The 21,993-nt window shown below is 39.2% G+C and overlaps 4 protein-coding genes across 7 annotated transcripts; 2 read left to right on the top strand and 2 right to left on the bottom strand.

The window, feature by feature from the left end:
- Positions 1-273: 273 nt before the first annotated feature.
- On the bottom strand, positions 274-2,027 carry polr2k (RNA polymerase II, I and III subunit K). Of its 2 annotated transcripts, none has more exons than XM_015019869.1 (4): positions 1,930-2,027; positions 1,591-1,660; positions 525-617; positions 274-399 (listed from the first exon to the last, which is right to left on the bottom strand). In XM_015019869.1, the coding sequence occupies exons 2-4, from the start codon at positions 1,649-1,651 to the stop codon at positions 377-379; spliced, it is 177 nt and encodes a 58-aa protein (XP_014875355.1). In that variant the 5' UTR covers positions 1,652-1,660; positions 1,930-2,027; the 3' UTR covers positions 274-376. The 2 variants fall into 2 exon arrangements, with proteins under 2 accessions (XP_014875355.1, XP_014875356.1); XM_015019870.1 differs by having other exon boundaries at positions 1,591-1,657; positions 1,930-2,023.
- Positions 1,210-9,466, top strand: stk3 (serine/threonine kinase 3 (STE20 homolog, yeast)). Of its 2 annotated transcripts, none has more exons than XM_015019864.1 (11): positions 1,210-1,322; positions 3,375-3,455; positions 3,546-3,674; positions 3,864-3,978; positions 4,181-4,345; positions 5,013-5,180; positions 5,273-5,410; positions 5,519-5,644; positions 5,744-5,945; positions 6,489-6,682; positions 6,885-9,466. In XM_015019864.1, the coding sequence occupies exons 1-11, from the start codon at positions 1,288-1,290 to the stop codon at positions 7,041-7,043; spliced, it is 1,512 nt and encodes a 503-aa protein (XP_014875350.1). In that variant the 5' UTR covers positions 1,210-1,287; the 3' UTR covers positions 7,044-9,466. The 2 variants fall into 2 exon arrangements, with proteins under 2 accessions (XP_014875350.1, XP_014875351.1); XM_015019865.1 differs by lacking the exon at positions 1,210-1,322 and adding an exon at positions 2,603-2,774.
- A 324-nt stretch (positions 9,467-9,790) lies between these two features.
- Positions 9,791-14,631, top strand: LOC106938039 (ribonuclease UK114-like). 2 transcript variants are annotated; one of them, XM_015019867.1, is made up of 6 exons: positions 9,791-9,966; positions 10,835-10,940; positions 11,029-11,083; positions 11,189-11,257; positions 13,174-13,229; positions 14,438-14,631. In XM_015019867.1, the coding sequence occupies exons 1-6, from the start codon at positions 9,902-9,904 to the stop codon at positions 14,492-14,494; spliced, it is 408 nt and encodes a 135-aa protein (XP_014875353.1). In that variant the 5' UTR covers positions 9,791-9,901; the 3' UTR covers positions 14,495-14,631. The 2 variants fall into 2 exon arrangements, with proteins under 2 accessions (XP_014875353.1, XP_014875354.1); XM_015019868.1 differs by lacking the exon at positions 9,791-9,966 and adding an exon at positions 10,092-10,240.
- A 38-nt stretch (positions 14,632-14,669) lies between these two features.
- Positions 14,670-21,739, bottom strand: LOC106938037 (skin secretory protein xP2). Its single transcript, XM_015019866.1, has 4 exons — positions 21,227-21,739; positions 18,508-18,879; positions 15,395-15,439; positions 14,670-15,270 (listed from the first exon to the last, which is right to left on the bottom strand). Exons 1-4 carry the CDS (start codon positions 21,315-21,317, stop codon positions 15,257-15,259), a joined length of 522 nt encoding a protein of 173 aa, XP_014875352.1. The 5' UTR covers positions 21,318-21,739; the 3' UTR covers positions 14,670-15,256.
- Positions 21,740-21,993: the final 254 nt, after the last annotated feature.

Here is a 21,993-nt window from a genome sequence, read left to right as displayed (position 1 = left end):
AATACCCCTGGATTATCAGCAGGCACAATCCAGACAAGCCTTTTTCAAAACCTTTTGGAGGTATGCACTGTAGAGCAGCAAAGACTGTACTTCCTGCAACAATTCAAGAAGTACAGCGAAAACAGGAGTTGTGCTCTTTTATATTTTATACTGTGAACATCTGTGAGAAGGTCATTTTATCAATTTCTAAAATAAAAAAAGAGAGAAAATTTTCACACATTACTCCTTTGTAAAATTAATTGAAATAATTTAAAAAGAGAGAGGGATAGCAGATGACAGGCTTGAGAGACTGTTTATTTACATGGTGATACACTACAAAAACAATAATAATAATAAAAAAAAACAACTAAAGTCAAATCTGTCGCTCTTCTCTTCTTCACCGGGCATCAAATACAACCACTGGGTTTAGAGAATTGAGGAAATGTGCAGAAAGAGTGGCAGTGTATTCACACATCTGATTTTAATTTAGGGTTAGAGACGTCTTACAGCTCTGTCTCCCACACAAACACTCAGGAAAAGGATACATCTCTTTGTTCTCTTCTTGTACATGATTCTGTAGCCACACTCTCTGCATCTGATGGGATCACGAGCTTTAATTTCATTCTCAGTGTGACATTCTGCAAAAAATAAATAGAAGAAGAAAGAGTCAGATAGGCTCCTCCAGCATGATCAGAGGCATGACACCATAACAGAAACATCAATTATGATCATAGACACTTAAGACTTAATTGATTATTTTAAAGCTAATTGAAGCTAATGTGAATAACTAAAAAATTCGTTAAGTCTTGAGGAGATAACATTTCAGATTCAAACACTGAGATTTAATGCAATTTTAGATAAATGTATTTAACACACTGCTGTAAATGAACAAAAGTTAATCATGTGTCTGCAAAAGTACAAGTAGATAATTAGACATTTCAAGTTCTGGTGATGCAACTTCAAATAATCAAAAATCACAAACACTGAAGCTAAAGATAATATGGATGTACCGCTGATTGATAAATTCCTTAAAAAAAAAGAGATCATGCTTTTTACTAGAGATGTATGATTCTGTACATTTGACTTTACCCCTTTACTTAAGTGAAATGAACTTTTAATAATCAAGAATCCCAAAAATATTTTAAAAATATTTTTATACTTCCGATTTTGTGGAAACAAATTGGGGGTGGGCCCATTTCTGCTCCAATTAGACACACCAGAATAAAATCAGGGACCATAAGGAAACCTGAATGAGTGAGTTTGGAGCAGAGGAACTTGAGTGGCCTGAACGGAGTAATTTTAGTAAATATGAAACGATGGCATCCACTGAGCTTTGATTCTCTGTAAGTCATACTCCTCAGACTATAAGACATAAATGCTTGAAATATTTTTTACGCTGTATGTGACGAAAGCGTGAATTCACTTTGAGAAACGAGTGATTAAAAAAAATAAACTTTTTTATGATATGATATTCTAACTTTTTAGATGTATATGTGCATCACAATTTTCTGTATAACTGAATATAAATAAACAGCGTTTATATTTTGTAATAGCTTAGTTAGCCACCTCTAAACATGTTTATCCATATAATCGGGAACGATAGCTGATTACCTCCACAGATGTAGATCATCGGTTGCTGTTTGGGCGGCTGTAGATCTTTCTGTGCGTCCATTTTATCCTGCAAAAATAGGAAGGAAACCTCTTAATATCACCACATACTAACCGATTTCAGTACAGAATGCTAACAAAAACATGCTACTTATAGCACTATGCTATAAGTAGCATGGTGCTACTTATAGGGTCAGTATAAATCAATCAGCTTATTAGGTAAACTACAGCTTATTAGTTAAACTACACAATTATTTGCATGCTCTTACTGACGCAATTATAACAAAGTACGTCTATAATAGACAAAGGAAAGGCATAATAATAAAAAAAGTCCCTGTTTACCTTTCTATATGCTAGCTGTTTACCCCTACTTTTATCTCGCCATGCGCACAAATGACGTCGAAGTAGTTTCCGGTTTTCTTCTTTGCCTTTTACGGTAAGCCATTTTAGACACGCATTAGCGCCACCAGCTGGACTAGGATGTACTTAAAAATGATTCATAAATGTATAAATCTCACCGGTGTAAAATGTGTATCTAAATGTAAGATGTTAAATCTTTTCAATGCAAAAAGAAAATAATTTTCAAACAAATGACAAAAAATAGATTTAAAAAATATTTTTCGTACATTTTAATGTCAGTCCGTTGTGGAAATTCGGTGTAATTTGGGAGGGAAAAAAACCTGAAGACTGACTAAAATCTGCATTTATTTTTTTTATTATAGCTTGCTAATAACAAATTAAGAACCATAATAATTTAATGTTTCTTAAAAAGAGGTGAAATGTTTCTTGAAGAAACGTTTCTTCAAGGTTTGCGGTTGACATGAAGAAACGTTCTTGTATATATATTTTTCTAGATAAATCATTGCCATAGGCAACACACTTAGGGTTTTAATTGTGATAACTTGGTTATTATCAGCGTTTTCAAAGTATTCACGTCCTTGGCTATTTCTGTCATTCCATTCCTTTCCTAAAGGCGGCGGTGTGGTGCCGTTGAAACCGCAAAAGTGTCCATCATTTGAAGAGCTCCCCCCCAGCTGGCCCTCCACTAGTTTATGACAAACAGGCTAGTTTACGGACGATGTCCGTATCTTGGCTACTCCTGACTTATCCGACATCATAAGTTTATATTTTGTGTTTTTTTTTTAGTTCTTAAGGGTTAGCGTCATGGAGCCGTCAGCGCCGAAAAGGTTCGTGGGCATATCCGAAGTCGTCATTTAAATTTGCTAATGTAGGCGGTAGCTCAGCTAGCTTATGCTAAGCTAACTTAGTTAGCTTCACTTTAATTTTAAAGTTTTGACTCAAAATATCGACAAAAAGATCAGAAATGATTCACGGACGCCACATGAAAATTGTTAATATGGTTTCCGTTTAATATTAATTGAGTAACAATTGAGGTTAAGGTTGTTTATGGGATTTTGGTTTTCTTTTTTTATCCGAGAAAAGCAAATTTACTGAATCGCAATCAAATATTTGAAATATTACGATACGTGTTTGACGCTGAAGAAACCAAAGTCTGTTGGAAGTGTTTTGTGTCGCGCTCATGAGGTTACGTCTTGTTTAGACTTTTAGGACATTTTTATTATTACCCTGACTGTTAACCAATCCTATCTTTATCTTGTCGGTTATAGTTTTTCCCATTCAAGAGGTAAAATTCATAAAAAACGATGGACATTTTTAAGTGTCATCATTATCATATTGCATCAACCCAAACATTTCGGATTTATCATGACTGAAGTAGATGTTATCAGCGTCACTGATGTCATTAGATGACTTGTTTCATTTTGCAGTAAGCTGAAAAAGCTGAGTGAGGACAGTTTGACCAAACAGCCAGAGGAAGTGTTTGATGTTCTGGAGAAACTTGGTGAAGGGTAAGAAGTGTTCTTGTTTCCACTCTTTTTAACGACTGGCTGTTGGTAGTTTCTCTTATGAAATGTTTTCTGTGATTTGTGTGCGTTTAGCTCCTATGGCAGTGTATTCAAGGCCATCCATAAAGAGTCAGGGCAGGTGGTGGCCATCAAGCAGGTTCCTGTGGAGTCCGATCTGCAGGAAATCATCAAGGAAATCTCCATCATGCAGCAGTGTGACAGGTAGGGCTACCACACTGCTTTACTAAAAATTACCCCAAACTTTAGCTGAAACAAATCGGCAGTATTGTACACAAAGTCTTAGCTGCTGACGGTCTAATCGTCTCTTTGGGGTTTTAATTTGGGTTGCTAATGCTCTTTCTGTTCAAATTGAAGCTTTTATTTTTAACTGCATTTCTTCTCTCCTTGCAGCCCTTATGTTGTAAAATATTATGGAAGTTACTTCAAGAACACGGACCTGTGGATCGTCATGGAGTACTGTGGAGCTGGATCCGTTTCAGACATCATCAGGCTGCGAAACAAAACTGTGTGTTATAACTTTGTCTGTACATTTGACCCATATTGCAGTTTATGTAGTTGACCTATTGTGCTTTAAAGGCTTTTTTAACAAATACTTTTAACTGACACACCACCATCACATCTGATCTCGCGCATAATTAGATGTCATAGATGTGTCACTTTAATGGTTCTCTCATCCTAGTATTGTCTTGGGTTTTCTCTTACACCAGCTGACAGAAGATGAGATTGCCACCATCCTGAAGTCAACGCTAAAGGGTCTGGAGTACCTTCATTTCATGAGAAAGATCCATCGTGACATTAAGGCAGGAAACATCCTTCTCAACACGGAGGGTCATGCCAAACTGGCTGACTTTGGAGTTGCGGGGCAGTTGACGGTAAAATAAACCAACTGAACGAGATTTATTAATTGCAGGGAACCGGTTACAAAGCACTTTAACCTTCCTCCATTGGTCTTGGCGCGACGCTCAGGAGGAGCACAGCAAATGTCACGGTCAGACACTAGAGAATCGCAGGGAGCTAACGGGGGCTTATCCTATCAGACTGTCAATTCCCAAAACTACATCAAATAAAAAAACTTGTAAAAGCACACGCGAGGTCATTGTGTCCCTGGTGTACTGCGTACAGAGTAAAAAACTTGTGGGGTCAAAATGACCCAATGTCTTAAGACTGCTGGAGGGAGGGTTAAAGTAAAAGCAAATGGTGGAGCTACAAAGTGACGACTCGGGGCATCTGAATATAGAACATTAAACTTTTCACATTATTTGTAAAACAAAAATTCAAATCCTTTCTCGGATATGGCCCGCTTTATTTTCTTTCTCTTAAAATATGACACCTTTTGAGTTATGAGCACTTACCTGTAAATGCTGTCTGTATGCGTGTTATTAAAGACTTGCATTGTTTTAAACTCTCATTTTAAAGGTCACCGCCATTGTAATTTTATTTAAAATGTGTCATAACATTGATTTGAGTCCTTTAGTTTATTTCTGGTTTTTATTCATGGAAATTAAGTAAAAATACTCCTGACATGTTTTCCTTCTAAAGGACACCATGGCAAAAAGAAACACTGTGATTGGTACTCCATTCTGGATGGCTCCAGAAGTGATCCAGGAGATCGGCTACAACTGCGTAGCAGACATCTGGTCTCTGGGCATCACTTCTATAGAAATGGCAGAGGGGAAACCTCCTTATGCTGACATCCACCCGATGAGAGTAAGTCCACAGTTTAATTTTTTTAATAAGCTGGTGCTTGTACTCGGTTGTAATTCTTTGTTCTCCTCTGCGGCCCTGCGTCTTTCCTTCAGGCCATCTTCATGATCCCCACCAACCCTCCTCCTACGTTCAGGAAGCCGGAGCATTGGTCAGATGACTTCACAGACTTTGTCAAAAAGTGTTTGGTCAAAACCCCAGATCAGAGAGCAACAGCAACACAGCTCCTACAGGTTGGAGCAGAATGACAAAATACCACACGCATGGATACGAGTATCTCGCACACAAACTGATCTGAACGCATGTATAGATTCAAATTAAGACTTTTTACTATTTTGCAGCATCCGTTCATCAGCCAGGCCAAACCCGTGTCGATCCTCAGAGATCTGATAACTGAGGCCATGGAGATGAAAGCCAAGAGGCAGCAGGAGCAGCAGAGAGAGCTGGAGGAGGAGGATGATAACTCTGTACGAGTCTGGCTGAGATATTGCTACGTTTCCAGGGAAATGATAATCCAGCAGACGGCTCATTGTTGCGTTACTTTTTTTTTTTCTCTCTCTTCGTAGGAGGAGGAGACCGAGGTGGACTCCCACACCATGGTGAAGTCGGGTTCTGAGGGCGCCGGGACCATGCGGGCCACCAGCACGATGAGCGACGGGGCCCAAACCATGATCGAACACGGCAGCACCATGCTGGAGTCCGACCTGGGGACCATGGTCATCAATAGTGATGACGAAGAGGAGGAGGAAGACCAAGGGTCAATGAGAAGTAAGACCAAAAGACAATTTAAAACATTTTATTCTCCAGAACGTTTTCAGAAACCAGATTGAGACGATGTTCTGTTGGTGGTTAGTTTTTGTCATTGTTCGTATTAAAAGAATCATGTATGACGCTTTGCAAAACTAAGGGCAAGTAAAGAACCTCAAACTTTTTCTCACCACAAACTAAAGAAATGTGTTTTGCAGTTGAATTGAGCCACATCCTGAGTCAAGACTTTGTAAATTTAACCTGTGCTGCAGTTACAGCTGCAGTTTTGTTTCTTCAAGCTCTGCACATCAGAGGACTGAAATCTTCACCCATTTTTCTTTGGAAATGGTCATTCTACCATTTGAATCTGCTTTGATGTTTAGAAGAAAAAATTATCGCCAGTTGGATGGACAAAATTTGTATGTTTCTGTGGAGATATAAATCTCAAATTACATTTATAATCTTTAAAAGTCTGAAATTTGAGCTTGTCCGAGATTTTTTTTGCACATTTCTTTTCCCCTGAGACACATTTTTTCCTAACTAGAGCCTCTTCTTCATTCACAGGGAATGCCACCCCCCAGCAGCCCATACGTCCTTCCTTCATGGACTACTTTGATAAGCAGGACTCCAACAAGGCGGCTCAGCAGCAGGAAAACTACAACCAAAATCAGCCGCTGGAGCAGCCCGGCTACCACATCCAGTCCAAAAATGTCTTTCCTGATAACTGGAAGGTCCCGCAGGATGGAGACTTTAACTTTGTGAGTGTCCTGGCTGTGCTTTTCAAACAATTTCTTTCAGTCTGTCTATTGTTGGCCTCTCCTTCCCTCAATGTTTGACTATTCTTTAATCAATCTCCCCCATTTGCCCGTCTATCCATCCATCCTTTCATTCGATGTTTTGTGAAGCCTGTATCTGATTTCCTTCCTATTATTATTATTTTTTTTGTGTGTGTGTCTTCAGTTGAAGAACCTGGACTTTGAGGAGCTGCAGTTGCGCCTCACCGCCTTGGATCCCATGATGGAGCGGGAGATCGAGGAGCTGCGGCAGCGCTACACCGCCAAGCGGCAACCCATCCTGGACGCAATGGATGCTAAGAAGCGAAGACAACAGAACTTTTAAGGGCTCTTCCGATCCTTCCTCCCCTTCCCAAAGCCAGCAGCAAACTTCTGTCCCAGCAGGAGAACAAAGACCACCATGTTGTTCTTGCCTAAACCCTCTAACGTCCCGACTGACTGCTAACTGGCCTCCGAATGAAGTTTAGATGCTTTCTTCCCTGGATGACGTCTGTTTCTACGCAGTTGCTGTGAAGCCGCTTTCTGGTAAACGCTGATCAGGACTGTGGGCAAAAAATAGAGAAGTGACCCTGAGGCCATCTTAAAAAGGAATTTCCTCTTTTCTCTGTGAACTGTCAGCCTTAGGAGTCGGCATCGGCACATAAGGAAGTCAGTCCTGCAGCAGGAGCAGCTGTAGACGCAGCAGATCTAATGAAGTGCTTTTTTTTTTTTTTTTCCTTTATTTTCTTCTTCAGACTTTTTACTTCCAATGTAAATATAACGCAGAGCCTAGTTTGGAAATAACCACCATCAGATGCTGTGGAGGTTCGACTATGACCAAAGACAATCAGAATTATGCTGACTTTGTGAATGCCTTAAAATAACAAGCAATGTAATAAAACGCCACATAACGGGACGTTTGCGCCGCGCTCTGGTTTGAAGCTGTAAAGGAAACATCGTGGGCGGGTTACGTACCAGAGAACTTCAAACTTATCAGTCTTTATGATCCAACTTTTTGGGTTCGTTTTAGTTTTCATGTTTGGGGTTTTCATTTTTTTGCACCGTCTGCTTTAACAGACGTCATGTATCTTAGTGCCTCTTCGGTCAAACACATCATCCTGTTAGCTCACAGTGATATGCATTCACAGTGATATTCTGCTAATCGATCCAGATGAGGGATGACCAAGCGGTAAAACAAAACTGTTTGAAAAGTCTTCTGAAGTTGTTAAATGATTTAGATTTCAGATTCGTCTGACATTAGAGTTAAGAAACTAAAGCAAAACTGTCAGATTCATCACATCTAACTACAACGGTTGCATTTTAATTCCTCTTTGTTGCTTTATTTTTCAGATTTTCCCTGCTGCAGTAGTGCATGGCTACGTTTTTGTTTTGTTGAAGGAATACAGTGTTTTAGGGTAAAATGCTTTTTTTTTTTTTTTTTTTTTTCTTTGAAACCTAAAACAACCTGTTGGCACACAGATATTTGGCTTCCTTTTGTAATAAAGTAGTTATGCTTAAAAATCAGAGATGGATAAGATAATCCTCAATAAACTTGGCAGAGGAAATTTTTATTTTCCTCTTAAGCTAGAGGGCAGCGACGCATTCACTGTTTATCAGTAAAACATCTTGTAACACTTTAAAAGCTAAATTGATACGAGTTCAGAATCAACCAATTTTTAATAAATCAATATACATTAACAGCATCAAAACAAATATTTTCAGTTTCTAAATGCATCAACAAATCAGGAAATTGTGCAAATATTTAAAATTGGTTACAAAGTCTCCCCAAATCTGTTTTCTCCAGTCTATTGCATTTTAATAAACTGGTTGTCAGCTGGGAGCAACTACTGCACTGAGATGCCATCAGGCTAATATCCTGTCAGGATGCAAAGAATGAATTCATTACACCTGGAACAAATGTCACATTTTAAACGATCCTCTTTGATATTAATATTGGCCTCACCAACGTGGTGATATTTTCTTCATCATTACGTTCCTATGACGCATAAAGGTTTTTTGTTTTTTTTTCTGCTGGATTCAGCTTCGTCTGTGCTGCAGTAAATTTGTATCCGATTAAATTTAAGCTGAATTTTGACATTTTCAGGCTGAACTCTCAAAACGAGATCAAAAATACAAGCATATCTGGTGATTTGGAAGCTGTTAACACCTTTGATCCCTTAAATAAGAAGCTGTCTTTAAAAAAAAAAGCCTTTTTCTCTATTTTTTATGTTAACAATGATCCTGAATGAAATAACCGTCTTAATATCTTGTACGTTTTTTTTTTTTTTTTTTTTTTTTTGCAGGTTTCTGTTGCATATGAATGTGGATCGCCTGTTTATTTTGAATAAGCAGATCTGTTACTGACTTATCTGGAATAAGCAGGCAATATAAACGGCATCAGTACTGTATCATGTAAACCATATCTGCTTCTCTTCAGATTTGTTTTCCTTCTAATTGATCAGAATTAAGTCATTTGTAAATTGTCACCTTTTACTTTTAGGGCCTGGAGTCTGCACCGCAATAAATTGCATAGGAATATGATTCGCCTGTGTTAGAATTTTTTTTTTTTTTTTTTTTATTTATAAAACGTGATCTTGACTGTTGAAATTTCCACCTCGTGGGCCAAACGGATGTTTTGCTGTCTTTTCGACTATGCATGTTTGCATTTTAGACGGATGCTCTTCTAGTGAGTGCACAGTTAATATGGAAGATGATTTATTATTCTGTTTTCATTTTTTAAAAAAAAGTTAAATTAAAATAGGAAATTGACTCAGCTGTCCCCGTCACTTGTGCAAAATTAAATAAAATTTGGGTTCATTTACGGATTTTTTTTTTTCTGCTTTATTTTTGATTTGATGCAGAGTGGAATGTAAGCATTAAACCCTTTTAATTTTTTTTGTTTGTAATACTTTGAGAACGTGTAATAATAAAAGTTGCATATAGTTATCAGACCTTGGTTTCTTATCTATGACATCGTAAATGAACTTTGATCCTGAGGTTTGTGACCGTACGTGTTGTTCTACACGCGCAATGCCATTTTACGCATGCTTTTACGCCGCTGTAAACTTCCTTACTGCGCTTTCAGTCTCAGTTTTACGGTATTTTTTTCTTTCTTTTACAGCGTTCCCAAAAGCTGTCGTGCAGCCATTTCATTCAACCCACAGCACTTGAGTTGCACTAAAAAGAGGGAGAGAGTGGAAAAACATGTCTGCGCTCAACAGAAAGATCGTTTACACCACATCAGCTCCAAATGCCATCGGTCCGTACAGGTAAGAAAAGTTTAAAACAAGAGCTCTGCACCGCTTCATGTCTTTGCTGCAAAATCTGGGAGGTTGAAGTCTATTTGGGGGGGGGCAAAAAGACACTTGTTTGCTCGGGGGCGGGACTTCCTGTCCAGTGAACTCACCTGCTGCTCGCCGTGCAAAAGTGTAACTTCGTAGAGAGGAGAGAAATCGCTGTGAAGCAGACAGGACTTGAAATGGCAGCGACTCCTCGGAAAATCATTTTCACACCGAAAGCCCCGGTGAGGCAGGGCATTTATAGGTAAGATTATGCCCACTTTATCTGGAAAATAAGATTAAAATGCACCTTTGTTTTTTTTTTTTTTTTTTTTTTAACAAATGCTTTAAAGGTGCGTTTGAATAAACTGGGGTGTTCCTGCTTTAGCCAATCAGCTGTTTCAGATTAAATCAGGTGGGATTTTTTTTTTTTGTCCGCACATTAATCAGGATTAAATCTGGAAGTATTTTTGTAATAGTGACGCTAAATATAATATCAATCAGAACCGTATCATTGAAATGTTCAAACGAGAATTAATTCGTGAAATTCTTCAGTACATTAGTTGTTTAACTTAGTTTGGGGAGATGGAAGCGCCCCCTTGTGGTGAGTGGAGGTAGTGGCAACTTTATTCAACTTAGTCTTTTAGTATAATGTAAAACGGATTAGCGCTAATTTCAAATGACATTACAGGTAGATGGGTCTAATACACCTTAATTTATTAATATCAGTTTGTTGTGAATTATTTTACTTTCACATTAAAGAATCAATTATGTGCTTAAAAAGCCCAGACGTCACATTTTGTCTGCTAAAATGTTCACATCCTCACATAGTTTGTCTGTGTTTGCGTGTCCCACTCAGCCAGGCGGTGGTGGTGGACAGAACCATGTACGTCTCGGGTCAGATTGGGATGGACGTGGCCTCCGGTCAGCTGGTGGACGGAGGAGTGCAGGCTCAGACCAAACAGGTGACCCACAAACAGACTTCTTCACCCGGGCTCAGATTTGACCGTTAACTCTTAGGGAAAGGAGACTGAAGACTTTCTTTCTACTCAGGCTCTGAGCAACATGGGGGAAATCCTTAAAGCTGCAGGCTGTGACTACAGTAACGGTGAGACTTTGCACATTCTGCACAATCTGTTGTTAGTTGCCTTCTTTTTGCTTTCATCGCTTGATTTTAATGTTGAACTCAAATTCCCAAATTGTTTCACTTCAGTGGTGAAGACCACGGTGCTGATGAAGGACATGAACGACTTCAACACCGTCAACGACGTCTACAAGACATGTAAGCCAGTAATTTAGATTTATTTTAGGCAAAAGTATCAATAACTTATTCTCCTGTGTAGCTCCTAACTCCATGTAAATTGAAAATAATAAACTCTACTTTACTTAATATTAGCTTTAGTAAAGCATTTGAATGTGTTTAATAACACTTTGCCAACCACAGATGTTTTTTTTCCCTGTATGTCTTCATATAAATATAAAAAAAATATCAGTTCAATGCAAACAAGTTAAAATACACAAAAAAGAGTTAAAATAGTTCATGAGTAGTTATTAAATCAGATTTCACAGATTCATTATTGCATATCAAGAGTTTGGAGTGACTCTCCCACACACCAGTCTCACATAATCCTGTTTATTTTAAAATTTAAGACATAATTATTGAGAAACCAGATAAAAAAAATTTCCGTTTTTATTTAACGTTACAGCTGTTGGAGAGACGCATGTTGTACCTGACGTAAACCACCAGGGGGCAGCTTTTAACCAAAATAATAAGAACTGATGACGACATATGTCTGTGTCCGGTAAAACCTGAACAGTCGGCATTTCATTTAATTTTTTTTAGGTATTAACCATTACTTTCAAGTAATATTGTTAATAATAATAATACAAACTTGGATTTAACTTCTAACAGCATTTTAAAAGTAATTATTTTAAATATTAATTTATCTTCCAATACTCCAAATAATACATTCTTATTCTTAATATATTATTAATACATTATTAGTGGTATTATTCCATCCGTACGATGAGACAAAGTTTGCAGATCTCTGAGAGGAAGTAGAAGAAGAGGAAGAAACATGCACAGGGATAATAGGCCCGGAATTGAACCCTGGACCTCTCTGCAGCCATCAGTATTGCTCTACCCAAGCATCGACTGTGGCCCCTGACCCCTGGCTCGCAATCTGACGTTTAGCTCTCCCTCTGCTGCATCAGTGCAGTGGAAGTGTTTGGGCTTTTCCTCCTGGATTACAACAGTCCGGTGTAATGGAACCGGCTGAGTCCAGAGTTGTAAGTGGACACCGATGTAACCCAACCTTTCCCAGCAAGCACTGCTCCTCAGGACAGCGACTCAACGCGCCGAGCTCCTGCCTCCCTTCAGGTCCAGTTCAACCCTGCAAACCAGGAAACTTTCCCTGACTCTGCAGGGAGGAAGCAGAAAGGAAGCGAACCAAAGCAAATCCAAACGACCCCTTTAATTTGGTCAAAATGACCAAACACAACTATAGTAATGGGCAAAAGTCTTGAATAAACCCTCATTTGTTGATGTTTTGCTTCCAGTGAGCCAGATTTTAATCATTTTATAAACTGGACGTAAAATGTGACACTTTCTGTTTTTGTCCTCTCCTTTATGTTGGCCGGGAGCCACCACTAAACAGGAAACAAATAATAAAGTAAAAGGCAGTCAAAATCCACAGAAAAGCTTTAGAAGACCTTTGAAAAAGTTTGTGAAACTTTAGAACAAAGTCAGATTCTGGCAAACTGGTGGTTTAAAGCTTGTGTGCAGTTCATCAGATTATTATCCCCACTCATCAGCTTCCACTTGTACTCAAATATTGATTGAATTTTCAATAAACTTATCTCCTTTTTTAAAAAAAATATTACATGGAAGCAAACAAAAGGTAATATGTATATATTAGGTGAATTCATAGCATTTTCCTCCAGCTCGAAGAGCCTTTTTACATTTCAGCTCCTCTGCCCCATGAAACGTTTAAAAATGTGTTTATCTGCCTTAAACTGGTGTGACACATGAGCCAAGCTGATAATCTCTGACCTCACAGTGAAACAAACGCAACTAAAGGCCAAAGTAGGGATTATTTGAGGTAGAGTTTACTTATTATTAAAAAGATCTTTAAAAAATTAGTTTAGCAAAACACAAAACATCCTTAATTCGCAGCTATTAACTTTGTTTTCTTCCAGTTTTCAGCACTAATTTCCCTGCCAGAGCTGCCTACCAGGTTGCTGCTCTGCCTAGAGTGAGTACCGATCCAAGCCTGCAGATTCTTCTGCTTCGTTTTTAAATGCGACGGCATTAAAGGATGCAAATGGTTTTGCTAATTAATCTCTACATTAACTGTCTGTTAAACCTCTTCAGCTGGTTTGTTACCGAAATGATGTTTATTAAAAGTCCTGCAGCCGTTTTCCTGCAGTTTTAGGGACTTTAATTGAAGCCGTAAAGATTCAGAGTTTCAGGGCTCGTAGTTGTATTAGATTATCACAGAATATATTTGTTTCCTCTGCCAGTGTTGTTTATCAAGCTGAGATTTCTGAGTGGAGAAATAATCTGTTCCTTGAACAAGTTATATTAGCCTTTAAGAGAATTTTGTGCTATTTGTTTTTTATACTTCTTTATTTTTTTAAGACTTGCCATGCCAGCTCCTTAAATCGGCAAAATATAAAAAGAACCAGCAACAAAAAGTCACATTGTTTCAAACCAACAAACGAATGAATGAGGAAAGAAAATGTTTGTAGCAAATATTGACCCATTTATTGACCAACAACAATAACCAAAAACTACATAAACAGTACTTTATGCAAATGATAGTATTTATAGTTTTTTTTTATTATTATTATTAAAAGCAGTGTCTATGTAAATATACTTCAAAGGGTTAAAGTCCCTCAGAATATTTATATTGATGTGAATAATTTTGCTTTACGAGACCGACTTGTTTGGAGTGGCGGAAAAATATCTAAAAAATATTTTTCAGCAGTTTTTAGGAAGATTTCATTTTTCTTTTGTGTGCACAAACGGCATTAGGATTTTAAAGTATCTTTTTAAAGGTTAAATAATGTCGACCTGTTTTTTTTTTTTTAAATAATGCAAATCAGTTCCTTAATTGTAGGTTCCTCTTATACAGTGCTAATCCTGCCTTGTTATATGTTGCTAATGCGATATACCAACTTAATGAAACATTCTGAACTACAAACTTATGCATTCAAGTATATATTTTTAGCTATTTGAGAAGTGTGATATTTTATTTAAACAATAAATAAACCTTTTCAGCAAAGTTTAGCTCCAAAAGGATTTCCCATATTAACTATATGAGCGTTTCCTGGTCTAAATCAACAAAAATTGCATGTTAGTTGAGCTGCAGATTTTTATCAAATTTAGTTTAATTCAGTTTAAATGGCTCTTTTGTTATAGAAATGCTTGCATGCATGAAATCTTGTCTTGTCTCCTGAGGGTGCGCTGGTGGAAATCGAGGCGATCGCCGTCCTCGGCCCTTTATCTGACTCCTGACTCGCCGACCGCGTCCCAAACAAGCTGTAGCCAAGCAACAAGGCGTCCAATCGTTTCAGGTTTTCCCGAAGAGGCGGCATTGTTTCCGGACCGGGTCCCTCAACAGAGAAGCAACAAATAAAGTAGTAATTCCTCCATAATTGTCGAAACGTGTTGATTCAAAGAAACAAACGTCTCGAGTGTCTTTTCTTTATTTTATTATTTTTTATACTGCCTTTTTAATTTATGTGATAGTTCACAGCTTATAACAAATTTCAGGCTTTCATCGTCATGAGACGTAGGAATGTTCTTATTTAATTCAGCAAAGGCAGCGTTTATTTCTCCAGGACCTTCATAACAACAATAGAACATCAAATTGAAGAAGGCCACCTTGTGTATTTAAACTGGTAAAATAAACTACGGTTTTTGTCAGAATATAGTTTGTAGAAAAAAAAAAAATCTGGACAGATTCTAATCCAAGTCAAACATTTCTATACATACAATAAATATCGATTATAATGATTTCTCTAAAACTTCTCTCCGATGAACATATCTGTCTATGTACAGTAAAAACTGTAGTTGTGCATCGTCAAGAAGGGGGAGGAGGGGAAAAGGCACAATGGTGACAGAGGAACCCTGAATGACAGAGGTCATCATCAGGGTCAGCATCTTGGCAACAAGGCATGTTTTTCTTCCACACAAACACTCGCACTCCCACCCATGCACACGGACGGGGAGCGCCTCTTCCAGCAAGCTCATCCGTGTGGTCGGTTTCGTCACGCTTCACTCGCCGGGCGCTGGAAATGCAAACAGAGACACGGCGTCTGAGAACAGTGGCGCTCGTACGGTTTTGTTTCGGGCACCGGGATGTCAAAATAGTAAATCGTTTATATAAAAAAAAAAAATGCAGCATTTGCTCACCAGGTGCCTCCTCTGGTTTGGGCTCTGAATCAGTCGCCGTGGCCTCTAGAGAGAGAGAGTTTAACGTGAGCATGGATCAAAACATGGTTTCGAATCAGGAATGTTATGTTAGACGTTTGCAACGTAGGCCCAAACTGTAAAGTCGCATAAACTAAACATGAAGTATTTGAATGACACAAACTGGTTTCATTTTTGATTTGTAAATAACCGTAGATTCAACAAGATTTAGCAGTTTACTACTTTTTTGGGACGATTATGCTTGAGAACAAGAACACTGGAAGTGTCTCTCTTTGTCTGAAAGCATTTGTTGTATTTTACAGAACTGAATTGATGTTTGGGATATGAACCCACCAAAAGAAAAAAAAACATGCTTAGTAAAAGACAAAAATGTTTTGCTGAACTTTCACATTTGTCATTTTAGCCACAAATGGCCCATGGCTGAACTTTTACTCCTGTTTTACGATGATCCAGATTTGTAAATGGCACCTTTTTTACCATCTTGTCATGTTACAAATAGAAACTTTAATCTGTTCTTGGGGGATTTTATCTAACAGACCAACACAAAGCAGTGCATGAGTGTGAAGTGGAAGATAATACATAATCAGCAGTTCATAGAATAAAATAACGATGTTCATTTTCCTCAAACATAAATATATATAAAAAGTAAAATCAGAAAAACTGATAATTTTAAGTGGTCTCTTATTTTTTTCCAGAGCTGCATATTGACCTGATTTTATTTTGAAGAATTTTTTTTTTTTCTTTTTCGAAAAATATTAGAGTACGATGAGGTCAACTCCAATATAAATCCAAATACTTGTGACACTGTTTGTGTGAAATCAGCACGCTTCTTCTCAATTGCTTCTCTTTTAAACTGAGCCCTAAAATCCTCAGGAACGGTTGAGCTTGCTCTCTGCTTGTGTGACACGCTATCGTCTCTCTGCGTTGGCTGTGAAAAGGAGGTTCGGCCTGCAGCCCGACATCAGTGGAAGCCCTGGGCCGGCGTCCTCCGGTTTCTCCGGGGGACTCGGATTGCAAATTAATGGGATGGCACTGACAAACAAAGTGCTGAAAACACATCGGCTGCAGGTAGAACAACCAAGCTGGGCCGTGGTCAGAGCCTGACCTGAGGCCGAGTCAAGCCGGACACCAGAGGGGAGGCGTCAAGATCGAGCGAGAGCCGGAACAAGCATTTTGTTTGTCTCCATTGAGCAACGGTTTTGAATATTTTAGGCTTTTTCTGAAGAGTCAGATCTTTCTTTACTCTCGAGTTAATTCTTGAGGTTTTCTAAGGTTCTTTGAATGATTTTTCTTCACTTGCACACTTTTTTGTAAAGCATGAAAGTACAGATGCCTTTCTTCCCTTTTTTCTTGACGATAACCCTCCAGATGAGTCCTGCTTTCATTTCTCCGTCACCACTTAGAAATATGTGGACTAAACACATTTGAGACTCTTCCTAAAATGTGAATTTAAGAGAACTAAAAGCGCCTATCATCCTTACGCGTTTGCACTTCTGAAGCTTCTACCTCTCTGGTCTGTGTTGTTACAGAGTCTGATGCTTTGCATTGAGCGTAGAGGAAAGTGAAGCGTTGACCTGCTGAACAAACGCCCGCGGTAAGGGTCATTTGCATCACTGAGAGAACTGATAGCCGTGAAAACTGCCCCAAGTCACGCAGATCAATGTGCAGATGTGCACCGAGCAACAGAGGTGGAAACATCACCCTACAAACCCGAGGTGTTCTCTAGAAACACACTTAGCTTTGGTTGAAAGTTCTGACTTTCTTAGCCAAATCTGTTGATTTCATAGATTATTTTTTTTAAATCTCCACAGTTCATCAATACCTTGGACCTATTGTTTAAGATAAAATATCTGGAATAAAGATATCTGATAAAAAAGTTTTTCATTTTGCATTTAAGTTGTCAGATGACAAAGAACAACTTGCAGCCACATTAAAACCATAAACCTTAATCTGTTTCTATCTAGATTTTGTGTAACACCAATATAAAGCTGCGTTTAATAGTGAATAGCTAGATGGAAAATTATACTTTTTTTTTTTTTGCTTGCACATGATTCACAACAGATTTTTTTTTTTTAATAAAACATTCAGTATTTAATAAACTTTGTAGAAACACATTTTGCTGAAACTTTAAGTCTTGGAGGAAATACCTAGCAGCTCTGCACATCTGTGAACATCACTTTGCAAGTTTTGCCAAATTCTCAACTTGATTTAGGCCTGGACTTTGACTAGACCATTCTAAACTATTCCATAGAAGCTCTGGATGTTTGTTCATGGTTGTTATCCTGCTAAACTGTGAACCTTAGCTTCAGTCTCTTTAAACTGTTTTTTAACAGTTCTTTTCATTTTCAAATGATGGTTTGAACAATTCTCTCTGAGATGTTTAAAAAAATATCGGGATTTTGTTTTACAGCCCCACTCTGGTTAGGCATTACCACGAGTTGAGCTATCAAATAGTTCACCAATCACCATAAGAATATCAGGTAAAGTGACACAGAGGCAGATTATTTAGCAAAAAATATTTAGAGGTGTGGCCTGCAAACACATTCCTGCAGCCAACTGGTGTTGTTGGATACTACCTGGTTACAGAAAGACCGAGGGGACGTCATGTACCTGCACAAGGGCATTAAAACCACTCTGGTTACCAATGGCAAGGGAAAAAAATCTGCACATCTTGTCTTCCTCCCACCGGGAAGCAAAACCTCTGAGCGGTCTGATGTCAAGCGATGCAAGTCCAAGTGGATTTTGTTGTTCTGAGTTCTCAAATTGAAAAAATTAAGTAAAATAGAAGCACGTGAATGTGTGATTTACCCACAGCCCGACCTGTTTCAAAACTTTGAGAAGTCAGCCTGACGCTTGTCTCAATGCAGTCATCAGTCACTCTTAGGGGATTTGCATATCAAGAGTAATTTGCGTTGATAAAAGAGCATAAAGTGAATCCTTTAAAGGAAATGTCTTGCGGGGCAATGTTAGGACGTGGATGTTCAGAAGCATTTAAACTGAACCCAGAGATGACTGAGCTTTCCCCCAGCTCAATGCAGTAACACTAAGCAAGTCGCTCTGCATGTCACTGCTTGTTATTTTTAACTGTAACCCACCTTGGTCCGGAGGTGCAGCCTCTGGGGAGCTTGGTGCTGCTTCGGCAGAGCCGTCTGCAGGTGGAGCCGGCGCTGGAGCATCTCCTGCTGCTGGAGCATCTCCTGCTGCTGGAGCATCTCCTGCTGCTGGAGCATCTCCTGCTGCTGGAGCATCGCCTGCTGCTGCCTCTGCCGGTGCAGCTTCCTCTGCTGGCTTGCTGTCCGCTGCAGGAGGCGACTCCTCCGCTGCTGGGGGGCTTGCGGCAGAGCTCTCTGCAGATGTAGCCGCTGCAGCGGCTTCGCTCTCAGGTTTAGCATCGCCGCCTTCAGCCGGTGTTTGGTCTGGAATGGTCTCGCTGTCCTCAGCTATGTTTCCATTCTCACCGGCCGCCCCTGTTGGGAACATTTACAACAACTCGGCAAACAATCACAGAACATCGCAATAGTTCCTAGAAAGTAAGCTAACAAGTATTCATCACAATGAATAACCAAGAGTACCTTAAACTTTCACTTTGTCAGGCTAACTTCAACATATTTTACAGCTTTAAACCAGCTTTTTTTTTTAATAACAGTGAATAGAAGTGTGGGATATTGAACAAAGTAGATAAACCTGCACTGTCATCAGAAAGCCGTGAAAACATATTATGAAGACGCAAAGTAAATGTTCAAAATATCAACCTTGAACATTATTAGTATTATTAATAATAATAATAATAATAATAATAATAATAATAATAATAATAATGAACTATGACACATGAAGGGTAAGGGCTCAGTGTTTTGTTTTGAGAGTTTAAAATTCATTTTCTAATTTCCCCAAGTAGATTTCCTGTTTCAACAGACCGATGACCTGAATCACAGCAGCACAGGTGAGCTAATAGCAGAACTTTGAGTGGCTGCGGTTCCTTAGTGACCACATACCTGCACAAACAGAAACGCTCAGATGCAAGGCTCTACGTTTCTGCATTAAAAAGCAGCAGTAATGTTACTTCCTCCACTGACTGCTCTTTATGTTTACGTGACCCAGGTAGCAGCTGCAAGTCAGGTTTAATAAAAAAAAACCCAGGAAAAAACAAAACAGGAAAAGTAGAAATATGTACGATTTGGGTTACTAACATGACACAGCAGCAACGTATTTCAGCTAATCAGAAACTTTCCTCACATGAAAATGCATCGCTTTGTCGTTGCTATAAGAGAAAAAACATTCACTTTTAAAGGAATACGATGACATCTTTCATTGGAAAGTGAAAAACAAATAAAAACCTTTTCATCTTCCAAATATCTGCTATGCTTATTAGATTAAAGGCAAAAATATGTCTAAAAAGGGACCTCTGGTTGACATAAACCTAAGTTAATGTTTATGAGGACTCTTTCAGGAACATTAACAACTTGCTGATATGTTGCGCCACTCCACTTGTAGAGAGTTTTTGGGTGGAATGGTTTGCATCGGGATAATTTGCATGGATCGCAGAAGTCTCAAGTCTCTGCTTTCGACATCATAAGAGTCAGCTGGAACGAAACTAATTGACAGCCGAAAACAGCAAAAAATGTTTTTGACTAAGACAAAACATGTCGTATGAACTGACTGAAAGATTTGGCGTTAGGGAAATGTGTCTTCAAGAGGTGCAAGCCTTGGATTAAAAAGTGTTTACTTTTTTTTTTCCTCCCTCAGGCATCCGGAGAAGGAAAATAAGATGCATGCAAAAATACGGAGACGTCCTGATAAATTTCCATCTGACCTCCAAGAGGCTGATAACAAGAAAACAGGGATACTGTTCACTGTTATTTCGCTGATAAACTCAAAACAAAAGCCAGTAATAAAAGAAAAACTTTGGTGAGCATATCTCATTTTGTCTGCCAGTTCCACAGGGAAGTCAGAGACACTTTCCCAGTTCCTTAGGTGTTCTTTAAAGCGTTACGTCTGCATGCTTTCACCTCAGAGGAGGTCCCACTTAGTGAATCTTTTACCTTTTTATTGTCTCAGCTGCTTCAACAAACTTCCCACTTTAAATGTCTATTCATTCATTCACTCACACACACACATGGTTTTGTTGATGGCATACCCCTCATTCTGCAAAAGTGTTCAAACTAACTTGCACCAAAGCAAGAGCACCTCTCTGAAACCCGCTACAACAAAGTCCTGCCCGACTCCGCTTCTCCATTTCCTTCTGAAACCGTAGACTGTCACCAAATCTGCTCTGGGCGGACATAGCCAGAAACCACCGTTAACTAATGACAATAAACTTTCTCATCCTGTCCCTGCGGAGATGTGGCTCACCCCAAGTGAACGCACAAGGCGCCGGGCTGCACACAGAGAAACACCACTGGCACCAATTTGCATCCCTTATCTAAACTATATTCACTGCAGCGTTAAATGGATAATGCAACTCTGTATGGAGAAAACAGAGAACTTCCAACTTGACACCATTTCCACAGACACACTCACAGGGCTACTTATAGCATTACTTTAACTGAAGTGGATTAGTGATTTGTGCATTTGATTTGAGGAAAACCATTGGTTTGAAGGCATGCATGAATGTTAACTTTTATACAAGCAAATAACAGATTTATTACTTTTATGCTGCTTTGATTAAAGTAAATTATTAATTTGATACATCAGCTCCCTAAAAACGAATACTACTTAACACTCCCTGCACACAACTTCTGTTTTGTGCATTCACACCTGCCTTAATTATAGCTTTGATAATTCAGGAATAAAGTCGTATCTTTTTTCAGTCACCTGTGGTGCTGGCTCCGTTGCTCTCCTCGGGTTTGGCGTTGGGTCGAGTCGTGTCTACCGCTGAAGTTTGAGAGCTGGTGGAGCATCCCATCCTTTCCCTGTGCGCACTGGGGACTGGAGGAGTTCACGCTCAATGAGTGCAGACAAGCGGCTGCAGCGATGACGTCGCGCAGGTGTTTCGTCTCCAACCAGTGGCGCAACTGCACATTATTCAGGTGGATGCGAAAACATAAATCGGCGCACCCCCTCCCCCCACGAAGGAAGGAACGTCAGCGTAGAAAACATACGCTCGCTCCAAAGCGAACTGCCAAAGCGAACTGGTAGCCGCACCTACTAATGGCACTTCCGGTGCCACAAGTGCCACTGCTTTCGGGACTAGCTGCCAGTGCTGCCACTGACTTCGGCACTTCATACTGGCACTTCCGCTGACACCTGCCACAAGTGCCACTGCTTTCGGGACTAGCCGTAAGTGTTGCCACTGGCTTCGGAAAATGGACTACATATCCCATGATGCTTTATTACTAGTCGAAGAACTTGAAGACAGACGAAGAAGAAAGAATTTAAAAGTTTTTTTTTCTCAGAAAGACTTATGTCAGCTGAATTCCTACACTTTTTCGTATATCATTATGTATGATTCGTTCATCCTATTTATTCACTAAAGTTCATCTGAATAATCCAGCCGACTTCTTTCGTCTTTGAATTAGTCAAATACACAGCAGGTATCAGGGATGCCATTGGTTTCGGCACCTTGGTAACAGCTGAGTCTG

This window comes from Poecilia latipinna, unplaced genomic scaffold, assembly GCF_001443285.1.
Source record: "Poecilia latipinna isolate Pla-1442-1.1 unplaced genomic scaffold, P_latipinna-1.0 Scaffold2492, whole genome shotgun sequence".
NCBI classification, from domain to species: Eukaryota; Metazoa; Chordata; class Actinopteri; order Cyprinodontiformes; family Poeciliidae; genus Poecilia; species Poecilia latipinna.
The sequence above is the reverse complement of the archived record's forward strand: the minus strand, read 5'-3'. Positions and strand labels throughout refer to the sequence as shown.

What these genes read in the sequence shown, in the direction of transcription:
- stk3 (XM_015019864.1), top strand. Translation starts at nt 1,288, where the DNA reads ATGAAACGATGGCATCCACTGAGCTTTGATTCTCT. An exon ending in CTGACATCCACCCGATGAGA is followed by an intron (nt 5,181 to 5,272) that starts GTAAGTCCACAG and finishes TCTTTCCTTCAG; the next exon opens with GCCATCTTCATGATCCCCAC. An exon ending in AGACCAAGGGTCAATGAGAA is followed by an intron (nt 5,946 to 6,488) that starts GTAAGACCAAAA and finishes CTTCATTCACAG; the next exon opens with GGAATGCCACCCCCCAGCAG.
- polr2k (XM_015019869.1), bottom strand. Translation starts at nt 1,651, where the DNA reads ATGGACGCACAGAAAGATCTACAGCCGCCCAAACAGCAACCGATGATC. An exon ending in GATGATCTACATCTGTGGAG is followed by an intron (nt 618 to 1,590) that starts GTAATCAGCTAT and finishes TATTTTTTGCAG; the next exon opens with AATGTCACACTGAGAATGAA. An exon ending in CAAGAAGAGAACAAAGAGAT is followed by an intron (nt 400 to 524) that starts GTATCCTTTTCC and finishes CTCTAAACCCAG; the next exon opens with TGGTTGTATTTGATGCCCGG.
- LOC106938039 (XM_015019867.1), top strand. Translation starts at nt 9,902, where the DNA reads ATGTCTGCGCTCAACAGAAAGATCGTTTACACCACATCAGCTCCAAAT. An exon ending in CAACGACGTCTACAAGACAT is followed by an intron (nt 11,258 to 13,173) that starts GTAAGCCAGTAA and finishes GTTTTCTTCCAG; the next exon opens with TTTTCAGCACTAATTTCCCT. An exon ending in AGGTTGCTGCTCTGCCTAGA is followed by an intron (nt 13,230 to 14,437) that starts GTGAGTACCGAT and finishes TTGTCTCCTGAG; the next exon opens with GGTGCGCTGGTGGAAATCGA.
- LOC106938037 (XM_015019866.1), bottom strand. Translation starts at nt 21,317, where the DNA reads ATGGGATGCTCCACCAGCTCTCAAACTTCAGCGGTAGACACGACTCGA. An exon ending in CAACGGAGCCAGCACCACAG is followed by an intron (nt 18,880 to 21,226) that starts GTGACTGAAAAA and finishes TGTTCCCAACAG; the next exon opens with GGGCGGCCGGTGAGAATGGA. An exon ending in GGCTGCACCTCCGGACCAAG is followed by an intron (nt 15,440 to 18,507) that starts GTGGGTTACAGT and finishes CTCTCTCTCTAG; the next exon opens with AGGCCACGGCGACTGATTCA.